A 20,637-nucleotide genomic window follows, 5' to 3' on the forward strand; every position below is an offset into this window, starting at 1 on the left:
ATTGGTCAGAAGTTTCACAGTGGGCGTGTCCCTTCCGTAGCGCCCTGCACACAGCAAGAGATGTCACTGCAACCTGCTTCCTTCATCGTGTTTCCATTTCTCCAGGTAGAGTAGACTGGTGCCCTGTTTATCTGTTAAGTTGTCACTTGTTTCAGCGTGTTTATTTCTCGAGAGAAAAGACTCAACTCAACTTTATTTGTAAAGCACTTTAAAACAACCACAGCCGCATCAAAGTGCTGTACATAAGCAAACCGAACAAGAACAATAAAATAAATGAAACAGGAATAAACACTAAAATAAATAGTTTCATGGCTTCAAAAAAAAAAACGATTTAAAAACAATAAATAAAAGCAAACCATAAAACTTACTTTACATCAAATATATATATTAAATATATCAGACATAGACCTTGAAAGAAATACAAGTAGAACACTGCTCAGTAGGTCTAAATGATCACCATTAAAACATCTTAAAACGTACACATTTTATGCTAATGTGAGGGCATTTTTGCACTGAACCAGAGCACCAGCTCCATGCCACGACTTTTCTACAGACATATCAAAGTTACTTCTTGTCCCCTTCAGTCTCACTGCAGGGGTCCCGCCCAAATTAATACAAAACAATACAGGGGTTTAAGTAGAATTTTATCCACGCTAACCCTAATTTCCATATGCAGATCTGTCTCTCCCAACAGTCCCTCTCGCCATCACACCATTTCTTGCATTCTAATGCATTCTCACATCTTTACAAAATCCCCCCTTCCGCCACACGCCGTGGATGTGCTCGTTTTGTCGACTTACAGTTCGTTATTTCTGCACGTTTGACTTGTCCATTGTGGGAATGCACGATAGATGCAGTGTTTTGCATGCTCTAATTTGCACGTTTTATCACCAGGAGTCAATGGAGACAATAAAAATGGACGCGTCGGGAGATTTGTTTCTTTACGATGCATCGAGCTCGCGCTCTGCTTTCAACAGGAGGCAGTCCGTCTGTGTGAAGGCTCTGTCGCCTGGAAGGAAAAGGTAAATGCTTTTTTTTCCTGTCACTACGCTACAAACCCATTCAATCCTTTCTTGACACCGTAGCAGGCTACATTGAGGGAGTGAGGTTTGAACCTGTTTCATCCCCCTCCCTCCCCTCGCCCTCAGATGTAGCCTCGTTTCCAGGCTGTGATGCACTGGACCAGGTTAAATTGTGGCTTTCACAGACAAGGAAATCTCCTTGTCTGTGAAAGCCACAATTCAAGTCTCAGGAATAAAAAAAAATGATGACTGGAAACATGATTTAGACCATTCTTTGGATGCACTTACAATAATCCACCCAATCCTTCTGTGTTATATTACCAAAAAAGAAAAATGATTTGATGCCCATAATGGACTCAGTTGGACTTTATTATGGTAAGGTAATAATCTTGTGTTGGGATTACTTGCAGCCTTTTGAGGGTCCTTGATAAACTTAATGAACTGTGTGAAGGAATACTGTTGCAAACATATTTGTTACTACAGATAGACTACTACAGAAGCAACATCTATTAAAATGTTGCCCCTCTTTAAAACGAAATAATATTTAAAAGGATACAGCCACAGAGGTGTTTCCCCATGTCTGACTGATTAGACCTCATACAGGATGTAATTTGGGTGGAGCTACACTGACAATAGACTTTTTCTCATGAGACCTTTTGACTTACACCTGTGCTTTTCCTACTGTCTCAAGTCAAAGGTCTCATTGGAATAAAAGTCTATTGTCAGCATAGCTCCACCCAACTACAACCTGCACATTTGGTTGATAACAATGGTTCTGTTACAATCATGTGCCCAGGTAAGCCATGTCAATGAGTCAGCATGCACACAACCAGGGCCTGGCACAACTAAAAAGAATGCAACCTTTTTTCTTCTTTTTTAAATCTTATGTTAACTGTCTTATGTTCAATTTGAATAAACAGAACAAAAATCCAAAAACATGTCCCTTCAATCCCCACTTAATAAACACAACATTAAATATGAATATTAAATAAGCAAGTTATTGTAGATGAGGGGATTTAAAAACAAACAAACATATGTATACATACATACAAGTAGCAAAGAAGATATATACACAAGTAGAAATATTTGCATGGGATTCATTTGTGTGTAACAATTAGCAGTGAAAATCACAGGTTTCATCACAATGCAATATTGGATACAGGCTCAGTGCTAAAAATCATATAGACATTTTAATAATTGATAAAAAATCTGAAGTCTGCAAATCAGTAATCTGAATGCCGCCATTGATAATATTATTAGTTACACCTGTGCCTTCTATTGAGCCCTGACACCAACAATAGGTAGTGAAAGTTTATTAAACGAGTCAAAAATATAAGTGAATACCGGTACTTAAATAAACAATACCGTTCAAACATATGTACATACATTTATATGTCTTACTTCAATCCAAGCAACGTGACCATTTTTTCTTGTCACATCTGTTCACAGAGATAAATGTGTTCATGTATGACCATAGCACTGATTGGTCCAGGGTGTATGTGTGTAACATCAGTGGAGGACAGAGTGGCTTACTAGCTTACCTGAAAGCACTGGTAGCTAAACACAGCTCTTTTAGCCCATTTGGTAAGCACACAAATGTTAAACAAGCACAGCCTGTATACACCTACACAGCTATAAGTGGATGTCTAATCTGTTCAAATAGCTAATCACATGTATGTGTATCACCTTTCTTTTGCCCCTAATCCCTGACTCACTAGAGGGCCATGGGTCATGGTCACCTACAGAACAGCTGCTGGCAGGGGTTTAATTACTTGTATCAACTTTTGCACATACGTATTGCGGAATTGCTGATGATTTATGATGCGTGTCATAATTATTTTTTACTGACAATAAACACAGTAAAAACAATCAAATGTATTGTCCTTAACGTGTTTATTGTATGGATTGATGAGACTGATACATTTTTTTCTGCTCTGGTGGGACAATAAAGCACTATTCTATTAGGAATGCTTTCAAGGCCTTATATATAGTCCCAATCAGGGTCAGAGGTATGACCCACCCTACTCCGGCTTTGATTTGCTAACACTAATATTCTTATCCTAACCTGAACCAGTGTCACTCCTCATGCCTAAACCTAACCCACATAAACCAACATAAGCAACAAGTTCTAGCCAGTCAGAGGCAGAGTAGTTATTCTGTTTAAACTATCCAGTGGATGGATTGAGGATGTGTTGCACACATTTGCAGGATATCACTACATTTCCAATTGTAGTGTAATTACAATAAACTGCCTTAAGGGCACCGACACACATATGCAAATGCATGTGAGTGACCATTACCTGCTGAGGCAATGTTCTTGCTGAATGTGGGCAATGCCAGATGTGACCCACACAGATATCAGTTGGCTGGTTTGTAGTCCATTTCACAGCCAATTGGGGTCAACTACAGACACCACACTTTGTTATTGGTGGAGGCAGGTCATAGGTGACCAAAGTTTACCTCGGCACGATGCGAAGATGTTTTATTTGCTTTATTTTCATTTGCTTGTACAATGGAAGTGAACGGGATGCAAATATTTGTTGGAAGGTTAAATGTGGCGATATGGGATCGTGCCCTTACGTGGATGCCTTCAAAGAGCCTACACTTACACTCTCTTTACATCACATGGACCATTGCATACTCGCGGATATGGTAAGCATAATTTGGACTTGACATTGAGACTTGGACTGCAGTGAAAGCATCTGTACTTCTTGCCCCCCTTGCCCTTGCAAGTTGCCCTGTGAGCAGTAATAAAATTACATTCCACTATTGCCAGACACTTAAAATAGTTTAAAAACAGCCATCTATAAGTTTAAGGTTGGAGTAATAATCTGGACGTTGTAATAATGTTATCCTATGACCGGTAGTTTGACCTCTGGAAATCCTGTACGATACAATTCCACCATTAACTCCCCCTCTTTAAGGAGTATAGTCAGAGGCATGTAATGACTTTGCATAATGAGTTACATTCTCTTTTTTTCATTGGGTCTGCTTTCTAAAAGATCTCCGCATTGTACAGGGGAGAGTGCTAGTCCCTTTTATCTCCAGAAAAAAAACCCTTGTGGCTACAGTTTGATCAATTAAACTCCTGAAAGCCCCCCCCCCCCCTTCTTTCATTCCTCTGCCTGAGAGGAATATAAAGTTATCAGTCTTCCCAAGCGATATGAGGACGGAAATAAGTAGTTTGTCTATAAAAATGTCCAGGTACTTTATCAGCGTCCCAGTAGGCCCTGAGGCCCTGACACTGTTCAATGTGGCTCTCCTGTACTCCAGTCTCATGTGCGCTCCCTTTCTTCCTCCCTCCCTCCCTGTCTACTCCATCTCTGCCCGAGGCCCGCTCCTTGCTGGGTGGGGTGTACGCTGCCGGCCCTGCACCTCCAGTGGGATTGACTGGGGCCCGAGCCCCAAGTGAGGTTATTGATTTCAATCAGTGGCTTGGGAGATTGGAGCTGAATGATGCTGCAGACTTTAAACGGTGGTCAGCCGCACTGTTTGTTGTTTGGGGGGAAATGCTGCAGGAGGAAGCACTTTGCTTTTGAAGGGAAGTCAGATAAACATACAAACAGAATTATATATAGAGTGAGAGATCTTAATCTTCTAGTTTGGTCTTCCACTGTATGTTAGTTGGACTTTTAGAGAGTAAAATAGTTCAAATAGAACAAATATAACAATTGCAGACAATAGATTTCACATTACATTTTTTTCACATTACACATTATATTACATTTTCACATTAACAATAATGTAGGGCTGCTATTAACCATTATTTTAATTTAGAGTCTGATATGGCAGCTGATATAGCGGATTTTTGAGCTAAAATAAAATGGATCTTTTTTATGTCGATGGTAAACGGATTTTGCACCAATATGACTATGTGAAGGTTTAGAAGACTGCTGTCTAAAACCAATTCCAGAAATGACAACTGAGAAATAATTAAAAAGTAAATAAATACACAAACATTAGTTCTGTATGTTCAGTGTCAGTCAATGATGATCATTTAAATAAAGAATAATTAAACTAAAATTAACACCTAACACTATTTTTAAATCACCCGAAACACCGTTATCTGCATTATATATTGTGTTAGACGTATACACCCATGCCAGTAGGTACCGCTTCAATAGGCCAATATATAATATATGACAACCAATATATCAGTCGGGCTGTTTTTTTTTATTGTAAATTAATCTGATGATTTCTCAAATAATTTATTTATTGGTTTTTTTTTTAATGTCACAGTTTCAAAAAGCCCAAGTCTTCATATTAAAATGACTTGTTTTGTATGACCACCAGCCTATAACCCTTAACTATTAAGTTTCGTATCATTGAAGACTAACAAAAAACAGCATTTGTTGACGTTTGAGAAGCTGGAACTACAGAAATTTGTCCATTATTTCGTAAAAAGGGGTTTAAAACAATTAAAAGATGTTGCTGATTAATTTTCTTTTTTTGATCGATTAATCAACTTATAGTTGCAGCTGTAAGTAGATGTATGGAGCACACGAGGGAACAACTGAAGTTACATGAGTCCTTTCAATACATTCAGTATAAACTAATGTATATATGAAAAAATATGTACCAATTTCATAGATCAGCAGTAAATGTTGGTTGCATAATCTGGGGGAAGGAGTGGGAGTAAGCAATTAATGTTCTTCAATACTGACTTTTTCCCATAGTGCACTGGCTGTTTTTCTTGTTGAGTAGCTGCTGAGAAGAGTGAGGTGACAACTTTTTGTTCCATCATCTTGCGCACGAAAGTGTAGGCATAAAGATAAGATAAAGTTCCTGTTTTGCTTAAAGAGGGAAGTTACTTCACACAATGAGAGCGCTGCTGTTTTCTGCTCTCAGAAGCATTTGCATCAAGGCCAGGAGATTAAACGTGTGGGTTGGGAACTGGAGAGAGTGCGTTGTCTCGCTCGGGGCCCCTGATGCCAGAGTTCTAGCTTTCATCGCACTGGGTGAAAGATTTCTCCTGGACGTTTCACTCTCTGTGGCTACAGGTGGGTGGTTCACATGCTGTAGGTGGCAGCCACTGTGGATTTCATGCAGAAGTACAGAGGAGGTGGCTGTGGGCAAATTGCTTCACAATTGCCAATGTTCAATACTCTGCGAAGAGATGCTGAATCCCACACTATATAAACTCATTTGTGCAGTTAGATGGTATTTGGAGTGTTATGGTAATTTTTAAAATCGTAGGTGTTTATCTAATATAGATATTTATGCTGTCAGTTTTTAGACTTCATTATGAAGAACCAATGGAGAGAAAGCGTATCCCATAGGATACTGAATACTACTTTATGACAGTTAATAAAATAAAAAGGATGTATTTCATGTAGTTGAAAATGAATGTGCAACTATTTTGATTCTTGCTGTTTTTGCTTGAAAAAAAACAAACATTTGGTTGTTCCAGGTTCTCAAATGTGACAATGTGCTGCTTTTCTTTGTCATTTATGACAGTACATTGAATATTTTTGGCTTTTTGACAGTTGCTTGGACAAACCCAGCTGTTTTTATTAGTCATATATTACATTTTTTAATATATATATATATATATATATATATATATATATATATATATATATAAATCAAACCTCAGCAAATACATTGAAAATGAAATGATTTATTATTATTATTTATATTAGTTGCAGCCCTACTGACATGCTCTGTTTTCACTCTGTGATGCTTATTTGCTTCAGTGTTATGGGCGGCTTTCATTTACACTGGTTTTACTCCTAAAATGCACTTTAACATCATTATGCAATGCAGACTGACAGTTTCCTAAAACATACATTACTGGCATGAATTTGTATAAAGTTTTTTAGTACATTTTTATCAACTTATTTAAAGACCAATCAGTCTCTTGTATCTTGTTTTTAAAGGCTCCATGTTCAGTGCAGTTGTGCTGCTGCTTGGCTGTCTGCTGCAGAGGAAACTAGTGACCACAGAGGGGCATCGTGGGACCAACCGCCATGTCTTTTATGCAGTGCAAATGGACGGAGGCATCAGAGCCGCCAGAGCTCTGGCCAAGCAGCACGGACTGGAGTTCATACAACAGGTCAGAGCATGTTTAAAACCCCTGTTGTTGCCCCCACACATGGACCTGGATTTTACATTTTCTAAATCCAGTTACTGAGGTTTTTTTTTTTTTTTTTGAAGAGCTGCCAAAGTGCTGACTTCTGTTTCCTATTTGAGGGATATCTGACTTTCATCAAATTACAGCAGCGTTTCTGAATATTTTATATCAGATCTGAGACACACAGAGTTGGCCGTCCACAGAGAGTGACACACATATAAAAAGACACATACATGCACCCAGAGAGGCACATATACACACACTTCTATCTAACAAAGCTTAGTAAGAAACTCCTATATGTGGAATAGGCTCCAGTTGAATGTCTTTGGAGATGATTGGGTCTTTACCTATTTGCCTTAGTTTTAATCTGTCATGCTGAAATCTTTCCATTTGTCAGAAGACTAGACGTGATTTATCCACATCAATACTTTAAAGGTTACTTTGGTTGTTGAGTCTGAAAGTGTGTCAGCTCCCTCAAAAAAAAAAAAAATGTTCTCGGCTGCAGTAAAAAATAAGGGCTGGGAGTGGGTCTTGGATAGGTGGAATATCGTAGTATTTTTTTATAAGATGGAGTTCAAAGAGGCTGTTCAAGGGCATAACATATTTTGAAATGAACTTCAATCTGATTCCCTTTTTATGGAAGATTTACAGTCAGGAAGATTTAAAAGGTAAGAGCTCTTATGAATTGACATCCATTCCTGCTGTGCTCAGTTACATTCAGGATTTTAAAAGTGATTCTATTTAACTTCTTTTTAAGGAATCAACACAGATTCTTAGGACAAAATGCCTGATTTAATCTGATTAAAAACATTGTGTAGCGGTCCATCTGGAAAATATCGGACCGAAGAGCACCCAAATACTGTAAGTGCTGGACTAAATTCAGGATCAGTTGGCACATGGACAGTCCCATTTTAAATAGGTAAAGCAAAAATATTGGATATCTTGACATTTTTAGATGATGTTTTCATAGTTCTGTTTATAATTTATTATAGATAGAGCCTTACAGATGATAATCCCACATTAGATCATACTTTCAGTATCAGAGTCCCCTTAAAAGTTTTTAGTTGCACTTCATTCATTTAAAGTGTAGTGTCTTTGGCGACATAGGTGCATTCCTCCATTGATCTTGCTCAAGACAGACAATCAAAAAACTGTGATTTAAAGTTATCGATAAGTGATACTGGAGGCGTGTGTGTGTTTTGACATTATTGATAAGAGTTGAGGATGTGTCCGCTGGCCTGGTGTGAGGCTGTGTGTGGCGCTGGCCCTGGGGAACGGGGACGCAAGCTCATTTCAACCTTGGCCTCGCTGCCTCTGCTGCTGTTGCTGCCGCTGCCGCCTGGATCATGAATAAAACATCTCTTTGACCTTTATCAGGAGTGTATTGGACAGTCCACCCCCGTCTCTGTCTTCCTCTCTGCCTGTCTCTCTCTCATTGTCCCTCATGTATGCACACAAACACCTCTGCCTCTTCCCGCATTGTTTTCTGCTCCTTTAGACACCATTGATAGTCCCCCGATGCAGTGGACACTTGGAATGACCAAAACAAAACCCATGTCCATGTATTTATGCATATATGCAGTGCTATGCAACATTTTTTGCAATGAGTGTAGTCTCGTTAGTCTATGTTCTGATTTTCTTTGTAAATTGGTGCAATAATCCTGCAGCATTATAGGAATCAGTGAATGGATGCTGTGGTGTGATTCTGTAGAAATTCATTGTCAAGCATATGTAGTAAGTGTGTTTGTGTGTTAATAAGGTCCAACCCAGCACCTCCATATCCCGAGGAGAGCCTCAGACAACCCCCACTTTGAAGATTCCCCCAAGGTCCAATCTGCTGACTGGCTTCTTTTACCTGTCTGTCGCCAACAGCTGATGCTAAATGTCACTGACACTAAATCGCCTTTGTTAAGTCAGACCTATTGTAAATATCCTAATATCAAGAAGAAGCAAGTGCTCCACAATTTGCTGTGATATGTATATATATTCTTAAAACATTGAAGTGGAATGAAAAATCTGACAATCCCAACGCCAGCTCAGGAGGATTGTGATGTCTGCTGGCATTCCAGTGGTAATGCCGCATGAGTGGAATGGGAATCAAATGTCTCCATGCTGGCACTCACACATATTGTTGGTCTCTTTGATTTAGTGTACAGCATCCAGGAAAATGTCATCTCGTCTCTCCATTGTGCAGGCTTGACATATCCATTTTGCGACTGTAAAATACAAAGAAAAACAAAGCAAAATACCCGAGATGATGTCTTTATGCCACATGGACTGATTCACCGTGATGCATTGCAGTTGCTTTTTTGCAGGTGCTTCTTTGGTAGCAGACACACTGAAGCCTCTTCTGTCAGTCTTTATGATTTTTAAATGTGTCGGAGAGATGGAGTTTATCTATCCGCATTTGTCTAACAACTCGCTCATTTAGAAATGTTTAAATATAGCTGTTAGTTTGTCAACATTCCTTTTAAATTGGAGTGAAATCAGCTCATTCCCAATGATGCAGTTAAATGAAATGAAAATTTAGATAAAGAAACAAACACAACAAATTCAGTGCAGTCAGGAAGCTCTTGCTTGTAATTATTACGGCTGTGTGGCAGTACTGATGTGGATTCAAAGATTACTGTCATACAATGGCGAGTCTCATCTCCAACCAAGGATGTGGTGGTTTAATGCAATCATTATGAGCTGGAGAGAAAGAGATGCTCTGACTAGGCAGTTAATGGCAGCCATTACAGGTGCAGGGGTTCCGCACACAATGACAAAGAAAAAAGAACCTGATCGCGATCTAAAATAGATGATTTTCTGTTTCACTTTATGCCTGCACAGAACAACAGCACAGCGACTTGATATTACACGCTGATTAAAAAAAAAAAAAGAAAAAAGTCTTGCAGGCTTACTTATAATACAGCCGACCCAGTTTTAAGTTACATCACATGATACTGCATTGTTTACAGGTATTATTTCTTGCTTACTTAAGACTTTGCAAATCCGATTAGAGGCAGATTAGGTCTATGTGTTGCATTGTTTTTGTTTTAGCTGAGATCACTGCTTTAAGAATTAAGTGGCTATGTGTGTATGTGTGTGTGCGTGCTGGGTTTTTGTCCTGAACTCTGACTTCAGGAAGTCCCTGATCTCCAACCAATGGTGAAAGGCCTCCCAGATTCCCCTTCTCTCCAGTGAGGTGGAATACTGCTGGCAGATTACCATATCATTACCATATCATTAGCATAACATTACTGCGGCACAGCTTGGCTCGCTGTCTGTGGACGTGCTATCAGCTCATCGAGAGATTCAATCCCCAATCCGCTCCGTGCCTCCCCCCCAAACCCCCCCCCCCCCCACACACACACACACACACTCCCCTCTCCTCCTGCCTCTGTACTCGCGAGGTGTGTTTTCCATCTGAGTAAAGCAGATGTAATTGAGGTAGAGCACTGGATTTATCGGCTAAATGAAATCACACAAATGCCTCACGATCAGCCGGGGCCGCTGTCGTACACATTCAGAGAGCTTCTTCTCTGAAACCTCGTCGCGCTGCACCCAATTCAGAATTTCTAATATCCTCTCAGAAATAGCCTCAGTCAGATGCTAAGCTATGTCAAGCCTTACTCTGGCTGGATTACTCCAGGCTGTTATGTTATGGCCAGGTGTGTGTGTGTTTGTGTGTGTCTGGCAAAAGGAAAAAGGCCAATGTGCCACCATCTCCTCCTCGCCCCTTCCTCTCCCTTTCCTGTAGCGTAGGGCACCCAGGGGCGCGAAAAGGGACACCAATCCTCTAATGGTTGGAAGAGAGGGCCCATTCCATTAGTCAGGGGGCCCAGAGTTCACCGCTGCTCCTCGGCGCGAGGAGGGTGGAGAGAAAGAAATGGAGGCAGGTGTTGGCCGGGGGCAACACAGAGGGCAACGCTGCACCAGCTGCATGCTGGGAAATGCAGCACTTTTCTTTTTCTCCCCCATCTCCGCTCCTTCTCTCCCTATTTCTATTTCCTCATGCAAGTACAGACACACACACACACACACACACACACACACAGTCAGACTTCCCCTCACACGTTTTTGTCCTCAATTTTAATTCATTCCAGTGAGCTTTTCTCCATTTTCCTTATCTCTTTCTCTCTCCCTCACACACTCATTCACTCACTCATTCACTCACGGCTATCTCCATCTCTTTCATTTTTGCTCTCTCTCTCTCTCTCTCTCTCTCCGCGTACCGCCTCTCCCCCTTCCCCTTACTCCATCCTCGCTCAGGCCTCACTCTCATTTGTAAATGGAGAGAGGACTTGACTGAGGAATATGTGGAGAAGATGTGGTTTCCCTCCCAGGTGGGAAACTCTGGCGGGAGATGAAGGTAGAGAAGAAGAAGAAGGAGAAGGAGGAGAGCAGAAATTATGCTACCACTCCCTCTCTTTCCCTTCCTCTCTCTCCCTGGGCTGAGATGATGTATGGCTGCAAAGGCCACATGTTGGCCGTGTGATGGATTAAAGCACTTTGTAGGAAAATTACTGAGAGCGCCTCAGCACACCCGAGTCTAGCCCTTAATAAAACTCTCTTCAATATTGAAATGGAGAGAGAGATAGGGAAAGCGGGAGAGATAAAAAAAAGATAAAGGAAGATGGTGGACGAGAGCAGCGAGTGCTAGTAGAAGCACACAAACACAATGCTCTTATAGGGAATATTGAGAAATATTGCAAAATTGCACGTTGTATAGCTTTACTGTTGGATTGTACTACTAGTTTTTATTTTGAGTAGGTTTATAAAAGAGAGAAATAAGTGAAAGTAAACCAGATTTTATGAAGTTGTTGTTTATTATGAGCTTTGTGGATGAACCTTTATGACCAGTTTGTCAGTTACGGCTGCTGTTGAGTGTATCTTCCGCTCCAGTTTCAGCGATTTCCATTTCTTATTCAAAGTAGAAAGCTAAGAAATGCTTAAAGACAACACAGAATACAGCCCAAACCTGTGTAACATGGCAGTGGACTTCAGTGCATGTCAGCTTTAATTTTCAAACAGCACATCACTGTGGATTGTTTTCATTCAGAAGGAGAATTATTTTTCACGGTTGAATAATTTTGAGTTTTTATGATTATTGCTGCAGCAAGTGCTTTTTATTTTGGTTGCCTATCTGTTAACTGAGTGGGACAGAAATGAGTTTAGAAGGCATGTAGCAACTTGGACTTTAACTGAGAAAGTGGGTGTAGAGTGCAGTAAGCCTGTTTATGTAATACTCAACTAATTCCCACATAAGTAATGACATCACATTGATGCATTAAAATGTTATTTTATTTTTTAACTTTAAGCACCTATTTGTTAACTAATGACATCATAAAAGCAAACATTAATCAAGAAGTTTTTCAATAATTAAAGGCTTTTTAAGCAAAAATGCAACAGATCTGCTGGTTGCAGGATTTGATTTCGGACTGGCACCAAAAACTAGACGTCACATTTGGCATTGAAAAAAAAATACTTTTTAGACATTTAACAGTCCTCAATATTGAAAATAATTGTTAATAATAATTCAGTGTTTATAAGGAATGTTCATCCAGAGTTTACTATATTGATTTACTATTGATTGGGCTACATGTACATGTAAGTACAAATATATTTTGGTATTTTATGTCCTGTAACCTAACCTTAATTTTGTTCAGTGAGTAGAATTCAGTTAAAGGGGAAACAATTATCTTGTTTTTTTTATTCTAACATTCTTGGAATTTTTTTCTATTATTTCTCTAGTTCGTTTTTTCTAATCAGTGGGGGTTTATCCTGTGTTTGTTTGGCTTTTTGGCTGTTATTAAAAATAATGCAGTTATTGGCTGAATGTAATACTAATGTATGGGTTTGGTAAAAACCTCTATGATCATCGGACTGTTGCTGTTTCTTGCCCCTTTGGGCTCGTTTTTAATGACTTGGTGGGTATATTGTTTTTAATAACATGATAGCCCAAACTACAAAAATAACATCCAAGTTGTAATAAAGTGTGATTTTACACTTAATATCTCAACACCAACTCTAAAACAGTTTTTTAAAATAGTTTGTCTTGAAGAAACCCACCAGACATATAGTGTATTTGTCACTTTAATATGGACTGTAGAAGCCTTCACGTCCCCCTCCCATCTCCTGCATTTCCTGCCAATACTGTAACCAACAAGGCTTAACTGCTCACCCCATTTAGCCCCTAGCATCCCCCTCTATCACCCAGCCCTCCTCCTATCTCTCCTTTCTGCTTCTCCATATTTGAGGCTGTGGAGGCCACAGCCCCTGTAGGGCTGTTAGTATACACACCAGCTGCTATTTTCTCCATAGGGTGGGCTGCCTCACGTGGCTCTCACACACTGCTTCAATGACTCTTGATGTCTGTGTTTGTTTTTGTTTATCCTTCATGCTTTTCCCTTCCATCCCTCCCTCCATCTCTGCTGCTCTCTCCTCTTTCTGTCTGTCTGTTGGAGGCCGTCAGCAGCAGCAGGGCATGCATCCTGTGGACGACTCAAAGTCCAACTCTGCTGAACTGCCATCAGATGCTGGAGTACAAATCCACCTTATTTGCTTTTTGAAGGCTACTACGGATACATACTGTTTATATTTTTTTGGAGTGAGGTTGGTGAAAGCTCATAGTTTGCAAAAATGCCAACATTTTTAGTTACAGAAGTCTCTAAATGAATTCATATTTGGCAAAGTGGAATAACGCCAGTAAACAGATGACACTGTTTGTCAACAATGACTGGCTATGTGTCTGGTCAGTTGTGTTTTAGTGTTAGTCCTTGTTAGTTGTTAGTTGTGTTTCTCAGAGTTTACACATTTCCCATAAACCCTGCTGCTTCCTTGCACAAAGATACAGCTCCAACAAAGATCCGTCCCAAATGTAACAGAAATGACACAAACATGAAGATGGTCAGTTTAAGAATATTAGACACAAACATAAACACTTTTATAGTTGATTTCGTAGATGACCATGTGGCTGAAATGAAGCACACTTTAAACACAACACTGACATATTATCAACATAAAGTTGTTATAGTGAACATACGGATTTAGCAGTAAGTGAGCAGAATTTAAATTTATCTGGAGTGCTGGATTTATCCAAAACTCACACTCCTTTTACTCTGTTTTGGTCTCCACCACCTCTGTAGGGAAATTCCTGTCTGTTTAGCTGTTAAGTGCTTCACTATGTTCATCAGTGGAATCATATCATGATAAAATCATATATGGGAGAAATATAATGTGTAATATTTCGAGGGATTATCATCAAAGCTTGCTGTTTTACATTACCACACAGTTCAGTGTGATACACAAACTGGACTCCAACTGGCAACTTTCCAGTCAGAAGAGTCTCCTATCTTTAAACTTCATTACCCAGAATGCAGTAGTGCAAACAGCTCAGGAATGCTGGAGAATAATATTGAACCATAATGATGGTTAAAAGAAATTGTGCGAAATATAGGATTTTCTAGATTGATTGACTGATTGATTGTTTCAGCATATTGTTCAACTCCTGTGTGCTTACACCCAATAATGCTGCCTATTGGACTACCCCAGTGCAGTTAAATCAAACTATTGTCTACTACTACTATAGTTTGTGTGTATGCATGTAAACATAGAGTATAGCTGGAAGTATTTAATTCACACAGGAGTATACAAAAAAGTCTTTATCATGTGGTTATTTCATATAGACTATTTAATTATACAAATGAACAAGAAACATGCTATATCATGATACAGAACATATCATAATTTATATATTTAATTCACTTTTATAATGGAAGATTGTGGCCATATTGCCTAGCCCTAATTTACAATTAATTTTGGTATCGTATGAAGGAAATATTTTGAAAGATGAACAGTCCGTGTCAGCTGTAAATAGTGCTAGACACACAGGCAACTTTTAACGTGGAGATGGACAGATTTGCCATCAGCAAAGATGATTTAAAAAGGTAAAAGGAGCTACCAACACTTGTCACAGATCTTCACAACGCTTCATATCAAGTCACATTTTAATCTCTTTTAGCAAACAAAAAAGAGAACTTAACAGAAAATAAAAGGACACAAATACACAAAGATAAACAAAATATATATATATATATAAAAAACAGACATTAAGGAACAAAAGATAGAACAAGCAGATCACAATACCTGCGGCTCTTGTTGAGCTTGTGTGTTTCACAGTGTCTTAAATCTGCTTTTTTCTTCAAGTGAGTTGTTTTGAATTGTGATGCTTGGGTCTTTCAATCATATGCTGTGCAGTATGATAATCTGATTCGACACTTGAAGAAGGAGCCAAGGCTTTTCTTATCCATGGGAAACCATAACAAACGGGTGAAGACTTGTAAAAAACGGACATGAAGAAAAATGTGGAATAAAAAAACTAAATCTAAAATAAATCACTGATGCATTGACTACACATAACAGAAATACAACCTAACACAATAAGGAAATATAGTTGTACTGGCAACCATTTTTTTATCAATAGCCTCCCGTGTTGTCATTAGGGCTGCAAAATTCTGGGAATTTTCAAAGTTGGAAACTTTCCATGGGAATAAATGCAAATTTATGGGAATAAACAGGAATAATCTGGGGATTTACAAAATTGATGGTTGGCCCTAAACAGGGATCTTAAATATAGTTGGGGAAAATATATTTTGCATAATCTTGACTAAAACAACTAGATTTCATGCAAGTACACTATATATATATATATATATTTAACTCAACATTCATGTTTTTGTTGCACAAAGTAATTGATTGTTCAATAAAATAATTAAAACCTAATAAAGTTCTACTGACAAACAAATCTGTTGAAATCCCAAGGTTTTTTTTATTTATAATATTTCCAAAATTCCCAGCTTAACTTGCCATGGAAACCCTGGTTGCCATAGAGTGCTTTAACAGTTAAATGAACATAAGACATTTGCCTCAATAATTATTCAATCCTGTTTCATGACACTTTTTTTTTGCAAATCAAGGCTTTTGATTGTTGAAATCTTTTCATCGTGTTTCAATGGCAAATAAAAATCGGGACATTGCCAAAGAGTTTAATTAGAGCTTTTAGTGTCCTTAGTTTGTCAAGTGTCGCAGCTGGAGAAGAAACCAACAGAGTTGTTCTGAACCTCTGAGTGGAGAGAAGCTCAAGGTTCAGTGTATTACAGGGATTTTAGCTCAGGTAGATTTTGTCTTGATTTATAATACTATATCTTTTGGGGATTACTGGTGGTCTTTGAAGAACATGTTGTGTTCTCTTAACCTTTAGCTCTTCTCATGTCTCAGACAACAAGGTATCCAGGAAAGTGTACAGTGTGCCACGGTGAATTTTATACTGTAGCTGCACTTGCTCCTGAGGCAGTACATTAGTTAGATGCTAAAACAAAATAAAAAGCCACTATGGGATAATTAATTCAGTTATTTAATTGGTGAATCTATTTTGTCTTCACTCTGACTTCCAACTCGCATAATTGCAAGTGATTTTTGGTTAGAGTCCAAGATTCTAGAGTCCAATATTTACCCCTTATGGGAGCTTTTTATCTGTTGTTATTCTGAGCAGTAGTAGGCAGGCCTGCAGCTGATCCAAGCCCTAGTTGTAAATGTATTCAATTTTTATTTCTTTGTCATAATATAATGAATGAGAACACCTTCCATTGCGGCAAGCACTTCAGAAAGTCTTTTATTTTTTATTTAAGACTTTTATTTTTATTTTTCCTGTTTTACTTAACATACAATGATATCAGGCACAAATCACCTTGTCTGAAGTTAGAGCATGTCATGGTTATAATTCTGTGGATACGCTGAATAGTAATCAGCTGTTCGTAGTGTTGCTTTGCAGCAAGAATGTCCTGTATTTGAATAATAGAATAGTGAAGCAGAGTTTGGCATTTTGGCCGTCTCCATGTTTTTTTATTTTATTTGCAACCAGCGCACAGAACCTATTGGGAGCCGGAGTGAAGGTGGTTCATTTTTAAAAGACCAAAATGTTTCTGTTGACTTTGAATTGAAAACACACTGTGAAAAGGTATAAGTTTAAAGACCAAAACACAGATCTTTATCTTCAGTTTTACTCTAAATGGGACCATCATTTAAGAAATCAACATCATGCTGTATTGAAGAAGATTTGAAACTAGTGATTGAGACAATAAACTCACTACGAAAATGTTTACTGAGGTAATAAAGCAAGTGAGAAGTAGTGTAATTTTCTCATTGACTTTCATACAAACTGACATCCTTGCTGGCCATTAAAAAGAATGCACATTTAAGGCACGTCCACATTTGTTTCACTGTTGGTTTGAATCCACTGGCTGCTGAGTTTGTATGTTGCTCCTATGTGTGTGGCTTCACGTCTACAGTCCTAATACATGCAGTTCAGGTTATTTGGAGAATCAAATTGCACATAAACACGACTAGCACATTATGTTAATGCAATTAGAACATTGTCTGTCTGCAATATTGTTTGGATTACAAATACAGAAAACCGACAGAGGTTATTTCCTCTCCCATGGGTGCTGAAAAGCCATGCATGCTGGTGGATAGATGGTAGTCTTTGCAGTCTTTTTATCCAAGGAAAGAAGGTAATATGAGGTGAGAATTGCTGTTTTATACAGCTACTTTTACAGTTCATGCACATGAGCTCAAATAAACCTCTGCAAACGTTCCTGATGTGAATAGATTCAAAATGCAGTTTCTCCCACTGGGAAGCAGACCATGTTAGTCTGAGTCCTCTTTCCATTCGGGTTTCACAGGAATTCTAAAAATCTTAACTTTCAATCGGCATAGGACAATACTTTGGATTTCTTCTTGTGGTAACACTTGTGTCCATATATTGCATTAAGGGATGTTTTTCTGCACCATTTCCTTTGTGCTATTGTTTTCTTTCGTTCCATCCATCAGTGGTGTGATCAGTGAGTGAGCTTACATTCTTATGTGAGAGCATCTGATATGATCATCCATTCTTTTATAGTTTTATTAATTGTTTTAACTCACTTTTTCCTTATTTTACAGAAAACATTTTGTAATAGTATTCTTCATCAAATGCCAGATACTTTCTTCAATATGCAAGTAAGACATGGTATAATAATAGCTGGTAAATTACACTTTAATCTAAAATATGTGACATTTCTTCAGTAAAATATATCTAAAAACATCTAGACCTATGTTTTATATGTTGAGTGACGTACTTACATTATTCCAAATGTTTCCAACAATATTCAAACTCAGAGTATTTCTGTAATTTTAAACAAGAACAATCCATTTCTGTCACCTGTCAGTGGTGTCATTCCCTTTACTTTATGTGTCAGCGCTGTGGTTGTCTGCCTGAAGTGGTCATAAATTGACTTTTGATTCAGTTTTAAGCCACATATTTATGATACACTTTTTAGATCTTGGTCGATTTGACATATTTCAACCGGACGAAACCTTTTAGTCATCAGACTTTTACGTCTTAAGTTATCAGAGTAACAAGCTGAGCAAAAGTTAATGGAAACTCACAGTAAAAACCTCCTGAACGATGAACACTAAAGGAATCCTAACCAGGAGAAACTAACGGCAATATTGTCATTGCTCCTTCTTTTGTAACTGTTTTGACTGAGAGACCCCTAGCAGCAGAAAATTCTATATTGCAGTTTGACATGACAGCCTTGGATTGAATTTACATTTAAGATATAAGTAAGTTGATATTCATATATCATTAACATCTGTCAGTACCCAGTATTTTTGATTTCCTGCAGTAACATAGTCAACCCACATATTATCCTTTTGAAACCCTCGCTTCAGTCTCCTTACAGCAGCAGTGCTGTTATGCTAATCCCCTCTTCATCAGCGCCGTGGACTAAGGTCATTCGATGGAGAGATTCAGTTAAGCAATCAAGACCTTGAGAGGAGCCTTTTCAATAGTCCTGTCTGTCAGCTTATACCTCTGTCTGGAGTCTGAAGGTCTAGCTGAATTGAGGTGTTGTCCTCAGTCCGTGAAGAGGGCGACAGGTCAGGGTGCTGTGTCTCCCTGCATTCCATATCAGTGTCACATATTCAGTCTCCTTATTGTGCTTTAAAAAACCTTTAAAAAAACTTTGAGATAGTTAATATTTCTCTAGACTTGGATCATCGGTAATCGGTACTAAACAAGTACCATGTGGGTGTTTTCTGAGACCATGTTTCAGATTTCTATTTTTTTCATAATTTTACTTAGGAAAGGACACACACAAATGGATTAGTATTTGGTGTGGAAAGCCCCATGTGGATTTTTATCAAGCTCTTTTTTTTTTTGCATGTTATTGCATAGATCAGCCCGTTTTGCAAAACATTTCATTCAATCTCTATCATGTTTAATGCAACATATGATGTCCCTGACCTCAACATTTTTTTATTATAACAATTTCCTGTAACAAGTTGCCTTATTCCGTCTTATTTGACATAATCTGCCATTATTCATGAATACATCATGAACCAAATCTAGATGACAAATGCATGCTTCAATTCCAGGTGATCTTAGTCTACAGTTGGCACCAGGGCTGCATGATCATTTTCAATATCTATGACCTAGCTGTGCAAGGATGATTTTGGCAAGATTTTGTGTCAGTCAGGGCCTTAATATTCTCAGACAGGTTTTAGGTGATCCAAACCACACAAAACACTTCACAATAGCATGGGTTTCAAACAAGATTCCATAGACTCTAGTCTTGAGGCCTTTGAATTCGGCATTTTGGCCGTTGCCATGTTGTTTTTGCAACCAGCGCATGTGCAGAACAGATTCGGAGCCAGAAGAACGCTTAATTATCAACTAAAGCAAACATTAGCCGGTGCACTTGCTTAGCAAAGGGCATCCATTATTCAAAATTAAGAATCAACTCCTTACAGTTTGTTTTAGTCTAACTGAACACTGGATGGCATTTTTAAGCCACCAGTTAACTTTGAACTGAAAACACACTGTGAAAGCCCAATCCTAAAGCATATCCTGCTCTGCCTATTTTACTCAAAATGGAACCATAATTTACTAAATAAAACAACATGCTGTATTGAAGAAGACTTGAAAGAAGTGACTGAAACCATAAACACATGAGGATAATGTTTATTGAGGTAATAAAAGTTAGAAGCAGGGCCATTTTCATATTGACAATCTGAGCTATGTTTTTGCAACAGTACATTGGAAAGAATGCAGGCACTTTGTGTTTGCTTCACTTTTCGGGCCTGGAGGTTTCTACTTGGTTTTGATCAATAACTAATATTTGATAGATGTTAACAGTTATCAGTCAGGCCACCTACAGTAGCACTCTGTTGGATCCAGTATCTTTACTGTTTATGGATCTATTACGTAATGATCTACCTCTGACTGCATCCAGCTAGGACATCCCAGTTCACATCAAGCTTACTTAGTTATATCGGGCAATGAATCAAGCATACAGTATCTGTCCGTGTGTCTGAGTGCGTCAGTGTGTGTGTTTGAAAACTCTCATGATTAGTGTTCTCAGCGACTGGCTGGCTGATGGGGTTGATTTGTCCGACAGTGCTGTGTGTCAGGCAGGCTCAGCGTCCACACTGGAGAACATGAGTGAAGGAGCGGATAAT

General features: G+C 38.6%; 1 protein-coding gene across 1 annotated transcript in view; it reads left to right on the forward strand.

The window, feature by feature from the left end:
* The first annotated feature begins 777 nt into the window (after window positions 1–777).
* The window catches only part of LOC131976749 (neuroendocrine convertase 2-like), a 199,894-nt gene continuing 180,034 nt past the window's right edge, over window positions 778–20,637 (forward strand). The window contains exons 1-2 of the mRNA XM_059339903.1: window positions 778–1,022; window positions 6,902–7,077. Of these exons, the coding sequence (XP_059195886.1) occupies window positions 6,907–7,077 (171 nt within the window). The 5' untranslated portion in view covers window positions 778–1,022; window positions 6,902–6,906. The remainder of the gene's footprint in view (window positions 1,023–6,901; window positions 7,078–20,637) is intronic.

The sequence above is a fragment of the Centropristis striata genome, chromosome 8 (assembly GCF_030273125.1).
Source record: "Centropristis striata isolate RG_2023a ecotype Rhode Island chromosome 8, C.striata_1.0, whole genome shotgun sequence".
In the NCBI taxonomy this organism is placed as follows: Eukaryota; Metazoa; Chordata; class Actinopteri; order Perciformes; family Serranidae; genus Centropristis; species Centropristis striata.